This window comes from Sander lucioperca, chromosome 1, assembly GCF_008315115.2.
Source record: "Sander lucioperca isolate FBNREF2018 chromosome 1, SLUC_FBN_1.2, whole genome shotgun sequence".
Taxonomy (NCBI): domain Eukaryota; kingdom Metazoa; phylum Chordata; class Actinopteri; order Perciformes; family Percidae; genus Sander; species Sander lucioperca.
This window is the reverse complement of record NC_050173.1, coordinates 27,390,292-27,408,245: the sequence shown is the minus strand read 5'-3', so window position 1 is coordinate 27,408,245 and position 17,954 is coordinate 27,390,292. Positions and strand designations below refer to the sequence as shown.

The 17,954-nt window shown below is 38.5% G+C and overlaps 1 protein-coding gene across 2 annotated transcripts in view; it reads left to right on the top strand.

Moving 5' to 3' along the window:
* Nucleotides 1–17,954, top strand: part of glra4a (glycine receptor, alpha 4a) — a 55,385-nt gene that overhangs the window by 22,622 nt on the left and 14,809 nt on the right. For both annotated transcript variants that reach the window (XM_031303472.2, XM_031303473.2), the window contains exons 2-5: nucleotides 9,774–9,904; nucleotides 11,812–11,879; nucleotides 13,354–13,577; nucleotides 14,813–14,895. In XM_031303472.2, coding sequence (XP_031159332.2) covers nucleotides 9,774–9,904; nucleotides 11,812–11,879; nucleotides 13,354–13,577; nucleotides 14,813–14,895 — 506 coding nt within the window. The remainder of the gene's footprint in view (nucleotides 1–9,773; nucleotides 9,905–11,811; nucleotides 11,880–13,353; nucleotides 13,578–14,812; nucleotides 14,896–17,954) is intronic.

The following is a 17,954-nucleotide window of genomic DNA, read 5'->3' as shown; positions in this document are numbered from 1 at the left end:
GCACGCACGCACGCACGCACACAATTCCATTCCCAGTTTGGTTGCATCTAAAAATCCAATTTTACTTCTCTAATCACTGCATTTCATTACCTTGACTGCAGTACATGGAGAAGATTAGAGACAATATCCTGCTTTGATCATGGTGTTTATACCCCTGCATGTGAACACAGCAGTTCAGCTTTCAGCAAGGTCCATAACGGAAGCATAAATTGGCATGCATCAGCTATGATAGCTTAAAGAAAGCACAAGAAGTGTTGGAGGTACAGATGAAAAGATATATACAGTATACAGTATAGGCTTGGTTCCATTTGCATGAGTCTAGAATATATTTTGTTTCATCCAAAAGAACAAAATGGACAACTATTGTAGCACTTTACAGTGTCCAGCAACATGACAAAACAAACCTGATGGTGAGGAGTACTGTATGAGGATAATGCCACAGACCATCTAAAGCCCCTAAGCAGACACATCAAAGCAATCTTTTGCAGTCAGTATACTCCCTTCTCTCTATCAGAAATCCTGCTTGCTCTGTTTCACAGAGACTGACAGGAGGCAATTCGTGCTGATATCACATCTTTAACGTGGAAAAGGTGGCCTGAATACAGAGAGGTTTAGAAAGACATCTGGAAGATGGGTAGGTCTGAGGATGCTCTGTGCTAGATTCATCTCCCTTAAGGGGAAAGGTCAGTTCCTCAGGTTTATCACAGAGATGGCCAAAGAGATTGTTTTTTCTTATTCAAATCTTGGTGGATTGTAAAAGTTATAATCAGAGAATTGGGAAGCTGTTGACCATGATGATCGGTTTTTCCTTCATTGTTTTACACAGTGGAGTAGTAAAGACAAGTGATTCCGTTTCACTAGGATGTAACAATGAGCACAGCTGTTTGTTGTCCCACACGTCAGAGGACATTCACAAAAACAAGGCTTCTCAACTTCCCTATATTGCTCTGCTGGGAAGTGTTTGAGTTAAATTCACAATTAATGGCATGTTGGTTATGGGACATAAGGATGAGCATAAATCCACTAAGGGCTCCATTTACTTGGGTTTCAAGGATTGATAAGTAATGAAACTATAAGGCCCAAAAGCACACAACAACCCAGCAGTGGCAGTGACAATATCAGATCAAAATATAGGTTGAAGGCTCAGATTATATTACTACAATCCTGGTATATGAATCAAGCATACACCATACAGTGAGCTCTCATGGATCTGACATTTCTGCAGTTTCTTAAATTCCCCAAGTTTTAAATCTAAGGATATTTCTGAGATGAGCACAACATTTTTTATTTGCTAGATAATGTGTGTGGCCTGAACAATGCATCCTGTCGTAACCTCTTCACAGAAGATGTGGCAATTATGGAGTAGGACTGAATTTTTAAGTCACTAAACCACAATGTATAAGAGTGCCAGAGTGTCAGGGACCAAGCAGTATAGGCAAGGACACACGGTTGTTGTTCAGAAAAGTGTTGGTTTTATTTTTGCCAGCTATATCCATTAAAGTTTCAAACAAAAATACTTAGAAGTAGTGATGGGACGTTTGACACCGAGGCGACGAAGCTTGTATCACTCCCGCAAAGCACACTGGTTCGAAGCAGTGTTGGAGCTTGTATCGAATTGAAATAAGCACGTGACTGATGACGTCCGAAGCTTCGAACGTCACTGAAACTCTGGAAGGGTTGGCTGGATTCATGGATTCATGTCGCTGCGTGCTTACCAACGGCCCGTTAGAATTCACTGGAACATCGCAGGGTTTATGAGTGTGGCTTGCAATTTATTTGATTAGCCTTTTAATGGAAATTAGCCTACTTACATACACCTGTACATAATTCTACGTAGCGGTAGAAGATGGAATTGTTGCTGCAGTTTATTGAATCCATATTTAGCCTAATTAAACATACTTACATTCAAATCCTGATCACAGTAATTTATATTATTATATTATGTTATATTCAAACATAGGCTTTATATTTTTAATTGAGTCATGTCATGTTCATGTCATTTAATTCAAGTTCAGTCATGTCATGCCATATGCATGTGTCCATTCTGTCTCTCCTATGTTCATGTTGTAGCTTCGTTCGAATGTGTCGAGTTCATAGCCGCTGTCATTTCTGACTGACCACCAGATGTCACTGTGTTGTTTTTGATGCTTTGACGTTTCGGATCATTTTGCGATACAATCAGGAAGAAGCTTCAGAGGCTTCACAAGGCTTCATTCGCCCATCACTACTTAGAAGTGGGTCTTTAACAAAACTGAGGTCAACATAACAATACTACCAGGTACCTTTCAACATAACAAAACCTGACCTCCAGAGAAACTGGAGAGAGGGGTATATATACCCCAAGACTAGCCTACCCCAAACACAAAGGGAAGAAAATTTAACTTGCTACAATTACCAAGACCCAAATTAAACCCCACAACCAACCATAAGAAATTACTAAAGAAACGAACACTACCAAAACCCAATATTAATCTAACCCAAACAAATTATCCACATGCTGCTGTGTTGTTAAGTATTTTGTAGTTCAGAGTCCCCCTGCCCACTGCCAAGAGTTGGTTCCTTCCACTTCCTGGGGTGGAGTATAAAGGACAGTTTCAAACTCCAGCTCTCCCTTTGACAGATGGCTCAGCAGCAGCAGCATGTGGAGAAACCAAAGACAGGTATAAATCACTAACAATTCTAATCAAATGATTACTATTATTAACCAAAATGCATGCACAAGAATAAACATATCTAAAGAAAATATGTTGGTGGTTATTTGTAAAAACAAACCCATTACCCCACTTTAAATGCTGGCGGTGGATAGGGCCGTCACACAGAGATTAGTTAGGGCTGCATGGGAAAAGCCTGGGGTGGTAGTTGGAGTTCAGTGTAGAAGAAACAGACCATCATGAGCATAAATCTATCATCAAACCGCAGCTCATTGTGTGCCCTTGTCATTACTGTGGCACAAGCAGGGAAACATAATTTTTGTTGGGTAGTCCAGAGATGTCAAGTCTCACTCCCACAAGATTAAAGATTGCATTACAATTAGAATGCATGAGCAATGGCGCAGAGTTGCGATTTACTCTGCGCTAGCATGGATTATTCTAAATGATTAAACCCTGGGTTTTGCATTAAGACAGCTAAATATACCTTGACAAGAAGTAAATTCTACCATTAGCATTGGCTCATGGCTGAACTAATTGTTTTACTACAAAAACAAAAGATCAAAGATAACAGAGGATAACAGAAATAGTTCAAAGATAGGGATGCTATTGAAAGCAAGCCCAGTAAACACTGCCATATCTAATGGGAATCGTCCTCTGCCATTATTTAAAGTTTGCTTAATCAGCCAACTATCTTTGTTCTTCTGTACTTCCAGCTGTTTAGCCCTTTGACTCTGATACACACATATACTGAGGTGTTTTTTTTTTACTTTAAAAAGAAGCCAAAGTATATAATTTTGTGTAATCAGCATATTAAGTCTTTTGCTACTGCATAATGACAGATATTGCTCTACAGATGGAGGTCATATGCAAAAATGAACTGTCTGAAAAATTCAGGAGTAATTTCAAATCCATTCAGCTCATATTTTATCTACTTTACATTGAATATACATAGCCCTGTAGCTTCTCCCATGACATCATAAAACCGTGGAACAATTTAGAGTAATCTGCCTTGCAAAGGAGACCTCTGTACTGGAGTTTTATTCTGCACATCATTCACATCGGTCCTACTAAACTCTGGCTTATTGTTGACATACAGAAAGTGTATTGAAGTGCGTCATTATGTATTTTGTCATGGAGTTTTACATTCTGACTGCATCCATTTTGGCCCCTATGGGTTGTCTAAGTATGTTTTCTATCCTCACAAATTCTTAAGTTGTGATCCATGTTTCCTCTTTTCACTGGACATCCAGATGTCGTTTACTCGTTGATGTTAGCCAGGCTCAGTGAGAAGGTTTCTACTGTAGACAGCCCTATCAATGTTTCCATACCTAGAGGTGTCACTGTGAAGGAGTGACAGTGGTCATGTCATTGACGATAGATGTGTAAGGGTAAATTGCAGTGTGCTCCAAATCTCATTCCCCATGAGCCTATTGATCAAAAGGGACAGCAGTAGCCAGAAGCCATCACATACAGCACTGTGAAGACAATGGGCTGCACAGGTCATGACAAAAAAAATGACATGTCATTGTATTACCATGAAGCATGCTGTGGTTGAATGTACTTTAATAAAAAGGCCTGTCACAAGTCAATACGTATGGTTTGGTAAGCCTGATAGAAAGTTGTGTTGATTGTCCAAAACCCCTGCATTCAACCTCAAAGTAAGAGCCCTTCTATGAGAGCAATACCTACAGCTCAAGTGGATGTCAAGGGCAATTGGACAAGTAGGAAATTAGAGCAATGTGTTTCAACAAGCAGCAAGAGCAGTTTTGTTCGGTTTCCCATTATGCTAATGGCAATAAAAAGTTAGTATGTTCATGCATGGATGTCTAATGAGCCTGATATCCCCCCTTGCTTCCTTGTAGGAAAACAGTGAACAGCCATGCGAAGCCGTGCGATATGATGTGCTTTTTTATCACCAGCTTCTTAATAAAAAAAAAAAAGCTATTACAAGAATATGTTTGCACTCCATGGGCAGAATCCCATCCCATCTAATTAGAGATATTTTTTCCTCGGTTACTTCTGAATTTGAGTCTTAGTGAGGTTAAACAGAATAAGATAACTTACAGACAAAAATGCTTGTTGTTTAGGTGAAAACCAATCAACCAGTCTTATATAAATTTAATTTAATATGTATATATTCCATATTTGTATTATATACACAGAGGCTTTATGTTGTAAGAAATAAAAGAGGAAGCAGGGAATTTTGTAAGATGTAAAGAAAAGTTGATCTCTTGCTCTCCTCAGCCACCCCCACCCCTCTCTCCCCAGTCCATTTATGTCCACTTACATTTGAGCTTTATATACTGTATACAGAATGACAGCTCCAGCTTCTTTTCTTTTACTGTGTATGGTTATATATTCATTCTAACTAAATTATGTATTACACTGGAAATGGGTATAAGTTATGCTGCCTTTCAATCATTGGCTTTGTACAAACATACTTTTCATACCTTAATAGAGACTTCTGAATGATGAGCTGCTAAAATTAGCTTACAGGATCCATTTACCTGTATCCATAGCGCTGTGTCAGCGATGAGTATGGTCTGGCTACACCACCTGTCTATTTTGGGATACAGGAAAAACGATTAAACCAATCACAACCGTCCTGGGCAACACTAAGCTTCTATAGCGGAGATAGTGAGAGGGGAGGGACATCCAGCCCTGGATGACAGGCTTCATCCCAGCAATGTACATCCGTTGAGACAGACTACCCACTTTGTGACTTTACGTCATTACTGGAACTCAACATGCATGTCAACCACAAGCTGCAAAAAAGCCTAGTATCTGTAGGAATTATATCCATATTGGACAAATCTACACTTCATGGTTTAAATCCATTGCCAACATTCAGTGCCAATGCAGGAAGTAGTTCTGAGGCGGAGAAGAATTGATGTTGTTCTTGTCCGTCGCTATAGGGTTAGATTGCACACATACAGTATATAGTGTGTCTGGACCCACCCTGATTAGGTATCTTTACCTGATCATTATGGATATACACCTATTATATAAATGTTTGCCACCAAAAACTGGCTATTGCTGAAGGAGCATTTTTCTGTGAGGAAAAATTGGAAAGCAACCATGGTCATGCATCCATGTTTCTAGAAAATGACTAGATGCTGTTTTCCTGAGCCGTTGGTCATGTGTACACATGCTTTGATTAAAATGAACGGCTGACTGAATTTTTTGCTTAAAGCCAGGTGGGGTGAAACAGTAATAAAATGCAGTCATTTTACAGATGAGTTGCTCATGTAGTGGCTTCTTGTGGTTTATCTGCTGACAGCACAGCCTTGACAGGTTTGTCACAACAGTGTTTGCCTGTCATACAGGAGCTGTAGACTGCACTAGAGTTTGTGAGCACAGACTATCCAGAAATACTGAGTTTTTAAGTCTGTGTGGCTACTTTGCATGTCTATATTTGCAAAGGATGCGAAGAATAAAATGTGTTTTCAATGTCTATTTAGGATTCTCCTCAGTGTAAAAAAAATTAAAAAAAAGTACAGTTCTGGCTGGCATACTGAAATGCCAAGGACTAAATCATTTCTTAGCAGCTGTTTAAATTCTACATTTGTATAATCACCTCTGTTACTTCTAAATGTCTATACACAACTGTGTTTTAGCGTTGATTCAGCTTTGCTGTCAGAGCCAAATAAAGTCACTTACTAACAAGAGTGTCTGCCAAAACTGGCTCTATAGTGAAAAGAAAGAAAGAGCTGTTACGTATTCTAGACAGCAGTCTGGCACGGATGCTCAAATGAAAGGGAGGTAGAGGGAAGCAAAAGGTCAGGCTCATTAAATGTCAGCAAAGAGCATCTTAATAATTGAATCACTCAGACAAAGAAGCACATAATTTAGCTTTGAGAGCTCTGAGGAGCCACTTGCAGTTACACTTGTAGTTTTATAGTCACTCAAAACTGCAGATATAATTTTAAGATCGGCTGTTGTACAGAACATCAACCTCAAAAGACCTAACGTCCAAAACCAATTGCATAAGATATACTGCACAGTATATTGTTTACCAATGAAGACATTTTTTGGAGGGCAACCAGTTTTGTCGTTTTTCAAAACCTGTCAAGATTCATCCCTCTTGATGCAAATTTAAAACAGATGGGTTTGTGATAAAAATGTAAAGATAAAAATTATGGGCTGTTTCTGTTTCCATGATATAAGATAGCCACAGTTGAAGCATCACACCATACACAATAGTGAGGAGTCCAATTAGAAATGCATGAGGGCTGATCGAGAGGTGATGTAAGCCCTGAGGGAAAGCAGAAATCCACAGCTCCTCCCACTGCACAGGGTGAGAAGTTCAGCTGTAGACCTCATCATAAAGAGTTCACTTAAACTAGGATTACACTCTGAATAGCATTATGCAAGAAAAATAGTCGTTATGCAGAAATCTAAACAAAATGTTCATATAATAAGAAATGCTGAATTTCTGACACTTAGAAACCTTTGATATGCATGTAGCAGATAACTAAATACAGTTGTTCCTGAATGTGAAGAACTTGTCTTTATGCTCCTAAATAAATAATTTAAAGATAAAAGCGTTTCATCATTAATCCACCCAGAACCACAAAAAAGAAATGCTGCAGATTTAGAGAATCTTGCTATTAGACCCAAGAACTGACATACTGTAGAAACAATGGGTAACACTTTACAATAAGGTACATAAAAATGTAGGTAGTTACTGAGGAACGAATGAGGAACGAATGGTTAATTAATGATAGGTTACAGATTGACTGTGATTCAAGCACTAATGATTAGTTACTGGTAAACAGAATGGTAGGCTACTGTTATATGAATCAGTAGCTAATCATTAGCTAACCATTCACTACTCATTCATTTAACAGTAGCTACCAGTCTGTTAACCAGAAACTAATCATTAGTGCTTGAATCAGTCAATCAGTAACTAATAATTAGCTAACCATTCACTACTCATTCATTTAACAGTAGCTACCAGTCTGTTTACCAGTAACTAATCATTAGTGCTTGAATCACAGTCAATCAGTAACTAACCATTCATTACTCACATTACTCATTGGTTCCTCAGTAACTACATTTTTGTGTACCTTATTGTAAAGTGTTACCAAACAATGACAAAGTAAAGCCTAAATGTAAATGTTCCATAATGCATGTTAAGACCTTATCTGACCATATACTGTAAATGCATGTGTGCAGACCATTGTGTTTGATCAGTATCAAGAGGCGTCATAGAAATAACAGGATGTTTTGCAGCTGAGGACTTTCTTGTTTCATCACGGTTTATTAGCATCAACAAGCAGAGATGACTTACAGACAGCTATACAGATCCAGGCTGCATTTCACTGGAAATTGCGTTGGAAGTGTATGTGTTAGTTAATAGTTTTGACTTCAAGTACTGACTCATGAATGAACAGTATAGAAGTTAACCTTGTCTTATGGGCTAGACTTGCTATGTCTTGGTTTTGAGGGAACTGAGTTCTGTAACTGTAGTGAACCACCTTCATGATTTTCACACCAGAAATGTCACATAATGGACTTCTCTCATCAGTCATCGGCCGCCTGTGTCAAAATACATTCACAAATCTTTGCTAGAACATGCAGTTGTTTAAGAGGCCCATTCTTCTTCTATCAATATATCTCGAAAACTACAACGTTTATTGTCACAATCATTTGTCTCTGAAAGCTTGTGACCAACTGTCAGAGAAATCACACTTGAGACCAAACAGGATGTTTTATTGTTTTGCGTAGATTTGTAAAACAAGCGCAACACAAGACAGAACATTTGTTATCATTGGCTTTCTACAAGTGTAAGAGTCTGACCATCAATCCATCTCCCTGTGTAACTTTGTGAGTTTGTAACTGGCTGTGTGGGAGAAGGATGAAACGAGTACCAATATACTATAAAATCATCAACACTAGAGAGTGGACTTTAGCCAGAAGCAATGGAGTCAGGGGACCAGTGAGAGTTGAGCTTTATAATGTGAGAAAGACTGAGATGTGGACAAGGGGGTGGGGGGGGGTGGCAATAAACATAAATAAAATTTCTTAAGAGCAATTGAAGGAGACACAAATAATGTGTGTAGTTGTGGAACTCCACTCCATTAAATGTATTGTTGCTCAATATTCTGTGGAGTAATTCTCAAATATCCCCCATATTTAACTATAGCTTCATAATTATAACACAGGGAAGTAGTCAAAATGATAGCCATCATAGCTTCATTCCCAAACAATTCCTAATTGCTTAACTCAGCTTTACTCTTGACGTATATCCTCTACAAATTCCTTGATCCAAAAGCCCCTGGCGATACCTTTTTATGTTGCTCTAAATACAGCTAAGAGGCCGTAAGATGGGTGATCAGTGACTAGCTAGACCTACTCATGAGAACACAGGGCATCAGCAAAGCTGTGCCTCGGAGGGGATTAAACCAGCCATCTGTACTTTGGAGTTTCAGATCATGACAGATTGTGAACTGTTAACAATTGTATCAAGAGCGTGGGGTGCAATCAGCTGTGCTACAGCAGGGGCTAGTAAGAAATCAAATCCATTGCAAACCTTAAAGAGCATTTTCCTTGTTTCCTTATACACTTCCTTCTGTCTCTCTTTAATATTTTCTCCCTTTCTCTCTTTACTTTTACTCTGGTCTGTTGGTTATTCCTGTCAGTAGCTGCCTGAGCCTCACTGAAGCTTGTATCAACTCCTTCCTTTCCCCGGTGTGACATTCATAGCATTACAATTGAGCCATCAATCTGTCAAGCCTTACTCCTGCTAAGGCACGAACTGTGGGACGCACAAGAGAGGAACAAGTTTACCTCTGTTTCTGTTTTGCTTCTCTGTAATTAGGGCCTAACAAGTGCAATAAATCTCAGACATGTGAAATAGATGTGCTTTTAGTTGCCAGCTGAGGCAAGTCATTCATTGTCATTTTTCACACTCATTTTCCCATCCACAGCTGGGTATTTTTTTGCCGATTACTGACTTGGTGATAGCTGTTGGCTTCTCATTCTGTTGGATTTTCATTATTATTATTTTAACCCTGCTACCTCTCATACCACACACACTCCTCTGCTGTTTCTCAAATCTTCTCTTTTCTTTCTCTTTGTATTTGATTCCCCATTTTCTCCCTCCCTGGGTAATGTCAGACTGAGCTCCTGTAAGGAGGAGATAAAGCCCCCCAGCAGGGCAGGACCAGCGCTGTCACCCTCTGACTTCCTGGACAAGCTCATGGGGAAAACATCAGGATATGATGCCCGCATCAGACCCAACTTCAAAGGTACGATATATGCCAAGGCAGACCATGACAGTAGTCCTCAAGAAAATAAAACAAAACAAAACAAAGACCAGTGGATCTGTGCTGTGAAAGCTAAACAGCTGACCATTCTCATGTGTATGTGCTGTATCCTATTCCAACCCGAAACTATGATCCGATACTGAGATTTCTAGCTTCTCAGTATAAATATTGCATCAGCTTGTCCAGTTTTGTTGTTCTTGTTGTTTTGTTTCACACACAGTGGTGTAGTTCAGTTTTATTATAATTATAGTGGGTATAGTGTGATGTTGACTTAATTAAGATACATAATATTTTACCATGCTGCACAAGCACCTGTTTCCACAATTATGTTTTGAAGGAAACATAATTGCTGTCTGGAGTAGGTTTACTGGTAATGTTTTTTTTTCTAGGACAGGTGCTACATTTTTGTACCACACGCATAGGGAGTGAGTCCTTTGTGTGTTAACTCTAGGCAGGGGTTTTCACAGTTTGACACTGTGGGCCCCCTCCTTAGACATAATCCAGACAACTACAGCAGTGGCATGTGTTCTCCTTAGAGAAAAAAAATTATTCAAAAACCAAAAAAAGGGACATTTTTTTTTATTTTATATATTTTGGTTTCATGATGCCGCTCCCTAGTTTTGCATTGCCAAGTCAATTTGCAGGCTATATAGCTAATTAGCTGCTCAGCTGCAGCACATTAAACAGCATGTAAATAATACTTAATTAAAAAAGGTGACATTATTCTTGACAAAAAAAACACTAATAGGATTTTAGCTGGACTTTAAAAATATGACCAAGAGTTATGAGGAGCATCTCTTTTCTATAATTTCTAAGTGGATTTATGGATGTTTATGTGTGATGGATAATGATATCCTAGGAAGTGTAATTAATCTATAATTATGTGTATCATATCTGTGTTTAGATTTGACTGAGTTATGACTCAGACATTTTTTTGATGCAAATTCAAAGCAATCAGGCGCCAAGGGGTTTAAAGTACCATCATTGCATCCATGAGCTGTGTGTCACAGCTGCTGATGCTCCAACTGCTGACAGTGTTGATAGGCAGGCAAAATAAACAAAAAACAACTAACTTCCTGTTTGTAGAACACTGGCATGCACCTGTCACTTTTACCTCACGCAGCATCTTTGCCTCACATCTCTCCCTCCGGATGCACACCTCACAATTTGAAAATCTCTGTTTAGGCAACAAAAGCACTTTGGTTAAGGTTAGGAAAAGATCATCGTTTTAGTTAACTGTTAAAAAGTACATACATCTTTTGTCATAAGTAGGCCATGCAGTAGGTGCTAATTCCAGGATATTGTAGGGGAAAAACAAATCAAATGAAGTTGTGAGTGAAAATTTAGCAAATACGTTATGACGCTATACGTCATTAGGTTAATAAAAACATAATTCACTAATGTGCTGTTGCAAAGTAGTAACATATAAACGTGATTCCAAAAGTCAGGGTTGGACACTGCCGATATTCTCAGACACCAAAATGTGGGGAGACCGGGCAGACGCATCTCTGTGACCTTCCTTGCTCTTGGTTTTAACAATCCCACCGTTATCTCCGGAATTTATTCTTAAAACATGTTTTGAGGTTGGTTTCAGTAAATTTGATTTATTTTAACCCAATTACACTTAAAGAAAGGCTTGTGAAAAATACTTTCTTCTAGTGTCTTTAAAGAGCAGGCTCTTCAACAGCAGAACTAGAGCTTGCATGACTGTGTTGCAGTAACATTTTCAGCCACAATGACCGTATTGGATGAAACTTAATGAAGAAACTGCCTTAATTCTTGAAAAAAGCCACAGTATATAATAGTTTGTTTTATCTGGTGTTATCTCATTAATCCCATCTGAGGGGAAAGATGTGTAAATGCAGTCTGTTTTTTTTTTCTTTCCTCAGGCCCAGCTGTGAATGTCACCTGTAATATTTTCATCAACAGCTTTGGGTCCATCACAGAAACTACAATGGTAAGAAGACCTTCACATATGTTCGAGAGACATATGCATATTCTGAAAAACAGTATTTAAAATCTCACTGTAGTTTATTTGTTTCTAAACATAATTATGGATTATGGTTTGTATTGGTTTAGTTGTACAAGTCTTAAAGTCCCTCATTTCTGTTTCCTGGAGTTTAACAGTGCAACCTTCAGAGACCAATGGGTCATTGACATGCTGATAATGAACTGTCCACTCTGCAATTAAAATGAAAAATTGAGAAAATGGATGAAAAGGGATATAGAAGAGAGGACGAGGGGTTCAGGGAGAAATGGCTGTTCTCAAGTCTGCATTTATGGTGTTATAGCTGCTGGGTCAGCACAATGCAGCAGTGCACTGTTTAAAGGTATCTAAGGGGGCCCAGAGGGTCAGACCTCCAGTCAGAACAGCCCAGAGAACGACAACACTAATGATGTCATTGTGTTCGCTGGTGAAGCATGCTTTTCATTCTGATAAATGAAGTGAACAAGCAAGAAAAAGGAACAATGTGCAATGCCCAAAGATGAATTTTGAATTAATTGCACAAATTAGAATTCTATTGAATTACTCATGTATGCTGGCTGCAGGCAGGAGTGATTATGTTCAGTACTTGTCCTTGGCATGGCTTGCATTGCTAACCCTCAGCTCACCAGCAGCACATGGCTGCAACGATTGAACAATCAGTATTCAATCAGTTACTTTAGCAAGAATCTGATGAATATTGTGAGGCAGGGGCATTTCAACAAGAGTGATGTCTTTATTATTTGGAACCACTAAGGTTACATTAAAATGATGGATCATCTGTAATAATATTAAGTGTGTGCACTGGTCATTATAATTTAATTTGTAAAAGTTAAATACTGTAGTATTTATATTCACAGAAGCATTTTTAAAGCACATTAAATTGCCTTTTTTTAACTTACAATCAACATTTTAGCGGTTAACAAATCCTCCATTGTGAACAGCGCACCCCAAATCAGAGTGAAGTCATGTCCTTGTCAATAAGGAAATGAAGCACAATGGACACATGTAGCCTACATAATGGTCCATTTCTTTGTCATGTGGATTATATCATTGCATATGAAACAAAGTGCCCCGACGACTAGCGTTATAAGCTAATTAGTGGTTTGCACTAAAACTGGTCACATTTGATTAGCATGAAAACATATCCCAGAGAACGGTTGACTCGGTACCCATGTGTTATTAACCTCTAGGTTCATTTTGCGCCGGATTTCTCCTTTAAGACTTTAAAGTTATATTCCATCCAAGACTGTTCAAAGTTTTATCATGGTTTCATCTTCTATAGAGTAAAACAGCTTTGGCCATCTTAAATGTATTATCAGTTAGAATGGACTCCAGAAACTTCTCAAATCACTACTGCAGAATGATCCACTTCTAAGATTTCCATTTGTACTGCAATCTTCACTGCTGGTTTGTTTTCCATTAACTACCCTGAGTTCTTCCACAGGACTACAGGCTCAATGTATTTCTACGGCAAAATTGGAACGACCCTCGTTTGGCGTACAGCGAATACCCAGACGACTCCCTTGATCTGGATCCATCCATGTTGGACTCTATCTGGAAACCTGATTTATTCTTTGCAAACGAGAAAGGAGCCAATTTCCACGAGGTCACCACTGATAACAAGCTACTACGGATTTTCCAAGATGGCAGCGTTCTATACAGCATTAGGTAACTACAGATATTAATCCCAAACCTTAAAGATTGGAGCCGTTGAGTATCGTTGTGGCCAGTTGAAGAGCCTAATCGAGATGAGGCTTCATTCAACTACTTCGATATAATCTGATTGTTGTTGCCTTACTTTAAGAGGCTGCAGGTAAATAAGTTGGTTTATTTTTGAATATTTTTTAATATAAAATTCTTTAAAATTAAAATTTTTAAAGCCTTTTTTAATAAGATGCTGAAAATTGACATAAATTTGTAGGTGGTTTGTGTGATTTTAAAGAGGCCTATTTGGGAACATTTCTGCCATTTAAAGTTAGGAAAACTTGTGCAACTCATGTCTGGTCTAAGCAAGCAGATTGCAAACAAATCCCACTCAAACATGAGCTCTTGACCACACTTTAGCAGATTGAATTGCCAATCACACATCCCCTACTTTACCTTTCTGCCCACATAGGCGCACCGCAGGTCACCATAATATTTATTTTGGTGGTGGGTGCAGGCGTGGACAAAATGCACGGAAACGTCAAATGGAATATGTGCTACTTTCTTGGATGTTTAACCAAACTAGCATGTGCACTAAAGATGTGCAAACATTTACTTGAGCAAGTCTTTGCACATGGATCAAACACTTTTGTGTGCACTAAATACAACAATTAATCCAAAGTCAGGAATCAATCACTTGGATATGTGTAGTTTGTTCTTCAGCTGATGAAAAATATATTGTGTCATCATAACAGTAGAAAATGGGTGCCTATGTGTATAGTGTACTGCTGGCGGCTCTTGTCTCGCCTCTGGGCGATGCATTACAGCAGGTAATTACACAGTTTTCCTCCAGCCAGACTATCAAGTAGCTCTCTCACTCTCTTTCTCGAGGATTTTTTGAAGGCTTAATGCATTAACACCACAACAAATAAAAGTAGGGATGCCTACACCAATTACTTTCCCATTACTGTGGTGCGACGACTAATCAAATGGTAGAGTAACTCAATACGTTTTCCAATCTACTCTTTTTAAAAAGGAAAAACTGTTTTGTTTTTTTAATTTGTCCAATTTTATTGAATTGCACACATAGGCTACTCCTGACTCCCGTTTCATACTTTGCAAAACAAAGCATGATTTATTTCACTGTCACACTCTTGTAATCTGTTAACCTATTTGGTGTCTTTACCTTGAGCCCTTTTGTGCCTTTTAACATCCCCTATTGCTCCTCTTCTCTCTTCCAATCTGTTTTTCTGTCTCAGGCTGACTCTTGTCCTGTCCTGCCCTATGGACTTGAAGAATTTTCCAATGGACATTCAGACCTGTACAATGCAGCTTGAAAGCTGTGAGTCTTCTTCTTTTCTACGTCTTCCTCTTGTCTCACTTACCTCTTTGTTTCTCCTTTTTTCCTGATTTCTACCTTTTGCCTGGCTTGTAAAGTGCCTAATCTTGCTATATTCCAAGAGATAGGAACTTTCGTGACTCTACATGCGTTTCATTATTAGGGTTATATTCTGTGTCCATGTGGAGAATGGTTCTTTATGTTTTCTAATTACATCTCATTTTCCCCAAAACCAATAATAAAAGAGCAAGAGTGTAAGGAATGGCTTAAACACAGTTTGTCTGCTTTGACGTAAGGCACAAAGATTAGCATGTCAAGCTTACAGCCTACCTACTAAATGGTAGCTCTTACTACATTAAATCGACAAGCACATCCACTCTGTATTATTTACCCACTGTGGAAGCCAGTCGGATGCTACAAACATATTGGCTAGTCGTCGCACTAAAAGACTTTACTCTTAACGTTATCAGTGAAACATAGCCCATTTAATATTTAAGACACCTTTACAATGTTCTAGTTTTGAAGTCAGTTTGAGTCAGCTGTAAACATTAAGTCATCCAAAGACAGTGTTTTCAACCAATTTACGAAGCAAACGTTAGCCATCTACAACTGACTGTTCGGACAAAATTAACACCTGCTATGTACAACTGACGGTGTTTGGACAAAATCAACACTTGCTGGCGTTTAATGAGAAGCCTGCGTTTATCTACCACTGTCTGACATCAAGGATTCATGGTTTTGAAAATTACTAAGAATTAAAAAAAATATGTCCCCATTTTATTGTAAACTGCATGTAACAGAAATGTACTGTATATGTATTTAAATTGGAGTGTTAAAGAAATGTACAAAAAGGCATTTAAAGCCTTTTAAAATGTTATTACATTGATAAAATGTAGGAGAAGAATACTATTTTCCCCTTTTAGTCTACACTTGCCTTTAGCAGAGATATCATCTGCCCTTATGAAACCAATTTCAAGGATATAAATAATAAAACTTTAATTTTGTGTCCCTTTTATTATACAGTATGTGACCCACCCCCTAGACATGACCTAATTTCCTGTCATAGGGACAAAAGAATTTAAGTGTAGCAAAAGGAAGGAAACCGAAGGAGCACTCGTACCAAGTTACTGCATCTTTTCAGAAGCATCTCTCACAAATGAATAAGTCAAGCTGAATGCTGGTATCTCTACCTGAGTCTTTATCTGATTTAACAAGTGAAAGAGGTATTGGTTTGTATAGACCTAGTTACTCCCTCTTTGTACAGGAGGCAGCATGATTTATTTCTACAAATTAACAAAGGGACAAACAAAAAAATCCAATATATTTAGCGCAGAACATACATCAGCCAGCATGAAAACTAAAATATAAAGACCGTTTAGGAGTGTAAAGGAGAGGAATCAGAGAAACAGATTTGTGCTTAAAGCAGCAGTATGTGTAGGCGTTTGGGTAACTGTATCACATCATACTGCCATTACAGGAGACGTAATCATTTGTGATTATAGGTGAGGATACTTGGCCTTGTGTTGACAAGTGCTAGTACACCACCCAAGGGTGTGATCACCTTGGCTAGAGCTTGATGTTAAGAGGACATTATAGGTTTTACTGCCACTACTGGAGCTGTGAAACATGAAGCAATAGAGAGGCGGGTGGAAAAAAAAAAGGAGGTTATCTTTGGGGTTTGAGAGAGCCAAGGCCAATCTTCTTTTCTGGCCTTTCATGCCACGGGCTTAAATAGATATATAAATAGAACCAACAATGCGATTCTGCCTTATTCTGACACATCAAAGTCCCATATATGCAGCTTATACCACTTTGCTTTGCCTTGAGCCATTTGGGTCCAGCGACCTCAAATCCACTTTGTAACTTACACCATGAGTGAAAAGCAAGACCAAAGCATAACCATGGCTGCATTAAGATAGGGGCTTTCATTAGCTTTTTAACATGAAAAAGAAGATGGCTTGTGACTAACAGTCATTAGTCTACCATGCTGAGATATTTCAGACATTCTGCCTCATAAATTAAATTTTTCATTGCACCTTAAACATTGTCACTTATGTTTTAACGCCTCTGAGCTGTAGCTGGCGGAAGAAAAGACCATTTAATTATCTTAGGAAAGCATTGGATTGGTATTCCCCTTGCTTATCAAAGCAGGATGTGTGAATGACAGTGAATTATCCTCATGAACAAGATAAGTGTGTTTTATTTGTTGTTTTCCAGGCGTGTGGGCAGGATAGAGGATAACATCTTGAATAATTGATGTCTTTGTTACTCGGGCCCTAAAGATCAGTATTATTCAGATGTGCAAGACATTTTTCGTCGATGTTGCATGTGGTATGCATTTTTAATAAACTTATCAGATAGCTGTGAGAAGGAGTGCTTTGCATTCAAAAAGAGCAACCGTGTGTGGATGCAAAATCTTTATTGACTTACACAGTGATTTACTAAACTGTGTATTTACTTGCATAAATAAGTATATGCCATGCCATTATGATGCAGCCTGTGCATTACTATTATTGCATACTCTAATCAGCTCAGTATATGTCAGCACATACAGCATCTCCCACTGTCAGATATGCTCCTCATGTCCCCCCTTTATTGTGTAACCTTTAAGCAACCACAGCAACATGACTGAAGCTGTAGTGGGTGACCTTTACTGTGACAAACATGATGGCAGAGGGTAGCTGGTAGCTGGACAGATGGTCAAAAGCAACGTTATATTACCACAATCTTCCAAGTTTCATTCCCTCTCTCTCTGGGTGTCATTATTAGCCAAGATTTCTGGAGGTTCCTCATGCGCAGGTGTAATACTATGGCAACAAGATCTCAGTTAGAGTTGTTGTGTAGGAAAGAAATTAGGTTAAGAAGGAGGAAGAAGGGGATGATAATCTCAGCAATAGAGGAAAGAATAAGAATATTTAACAGCTAGTGCAGTGGTGCACACAATCGTATGCAATATTTAGAAATATACAGCAATTCTCACCAGCATGTTATTACAGTCTGAGCAGTAACATTTTAAGCAGTTTATAAAGATTGTCTGAGAGATTGTATATTAGAGATTATAA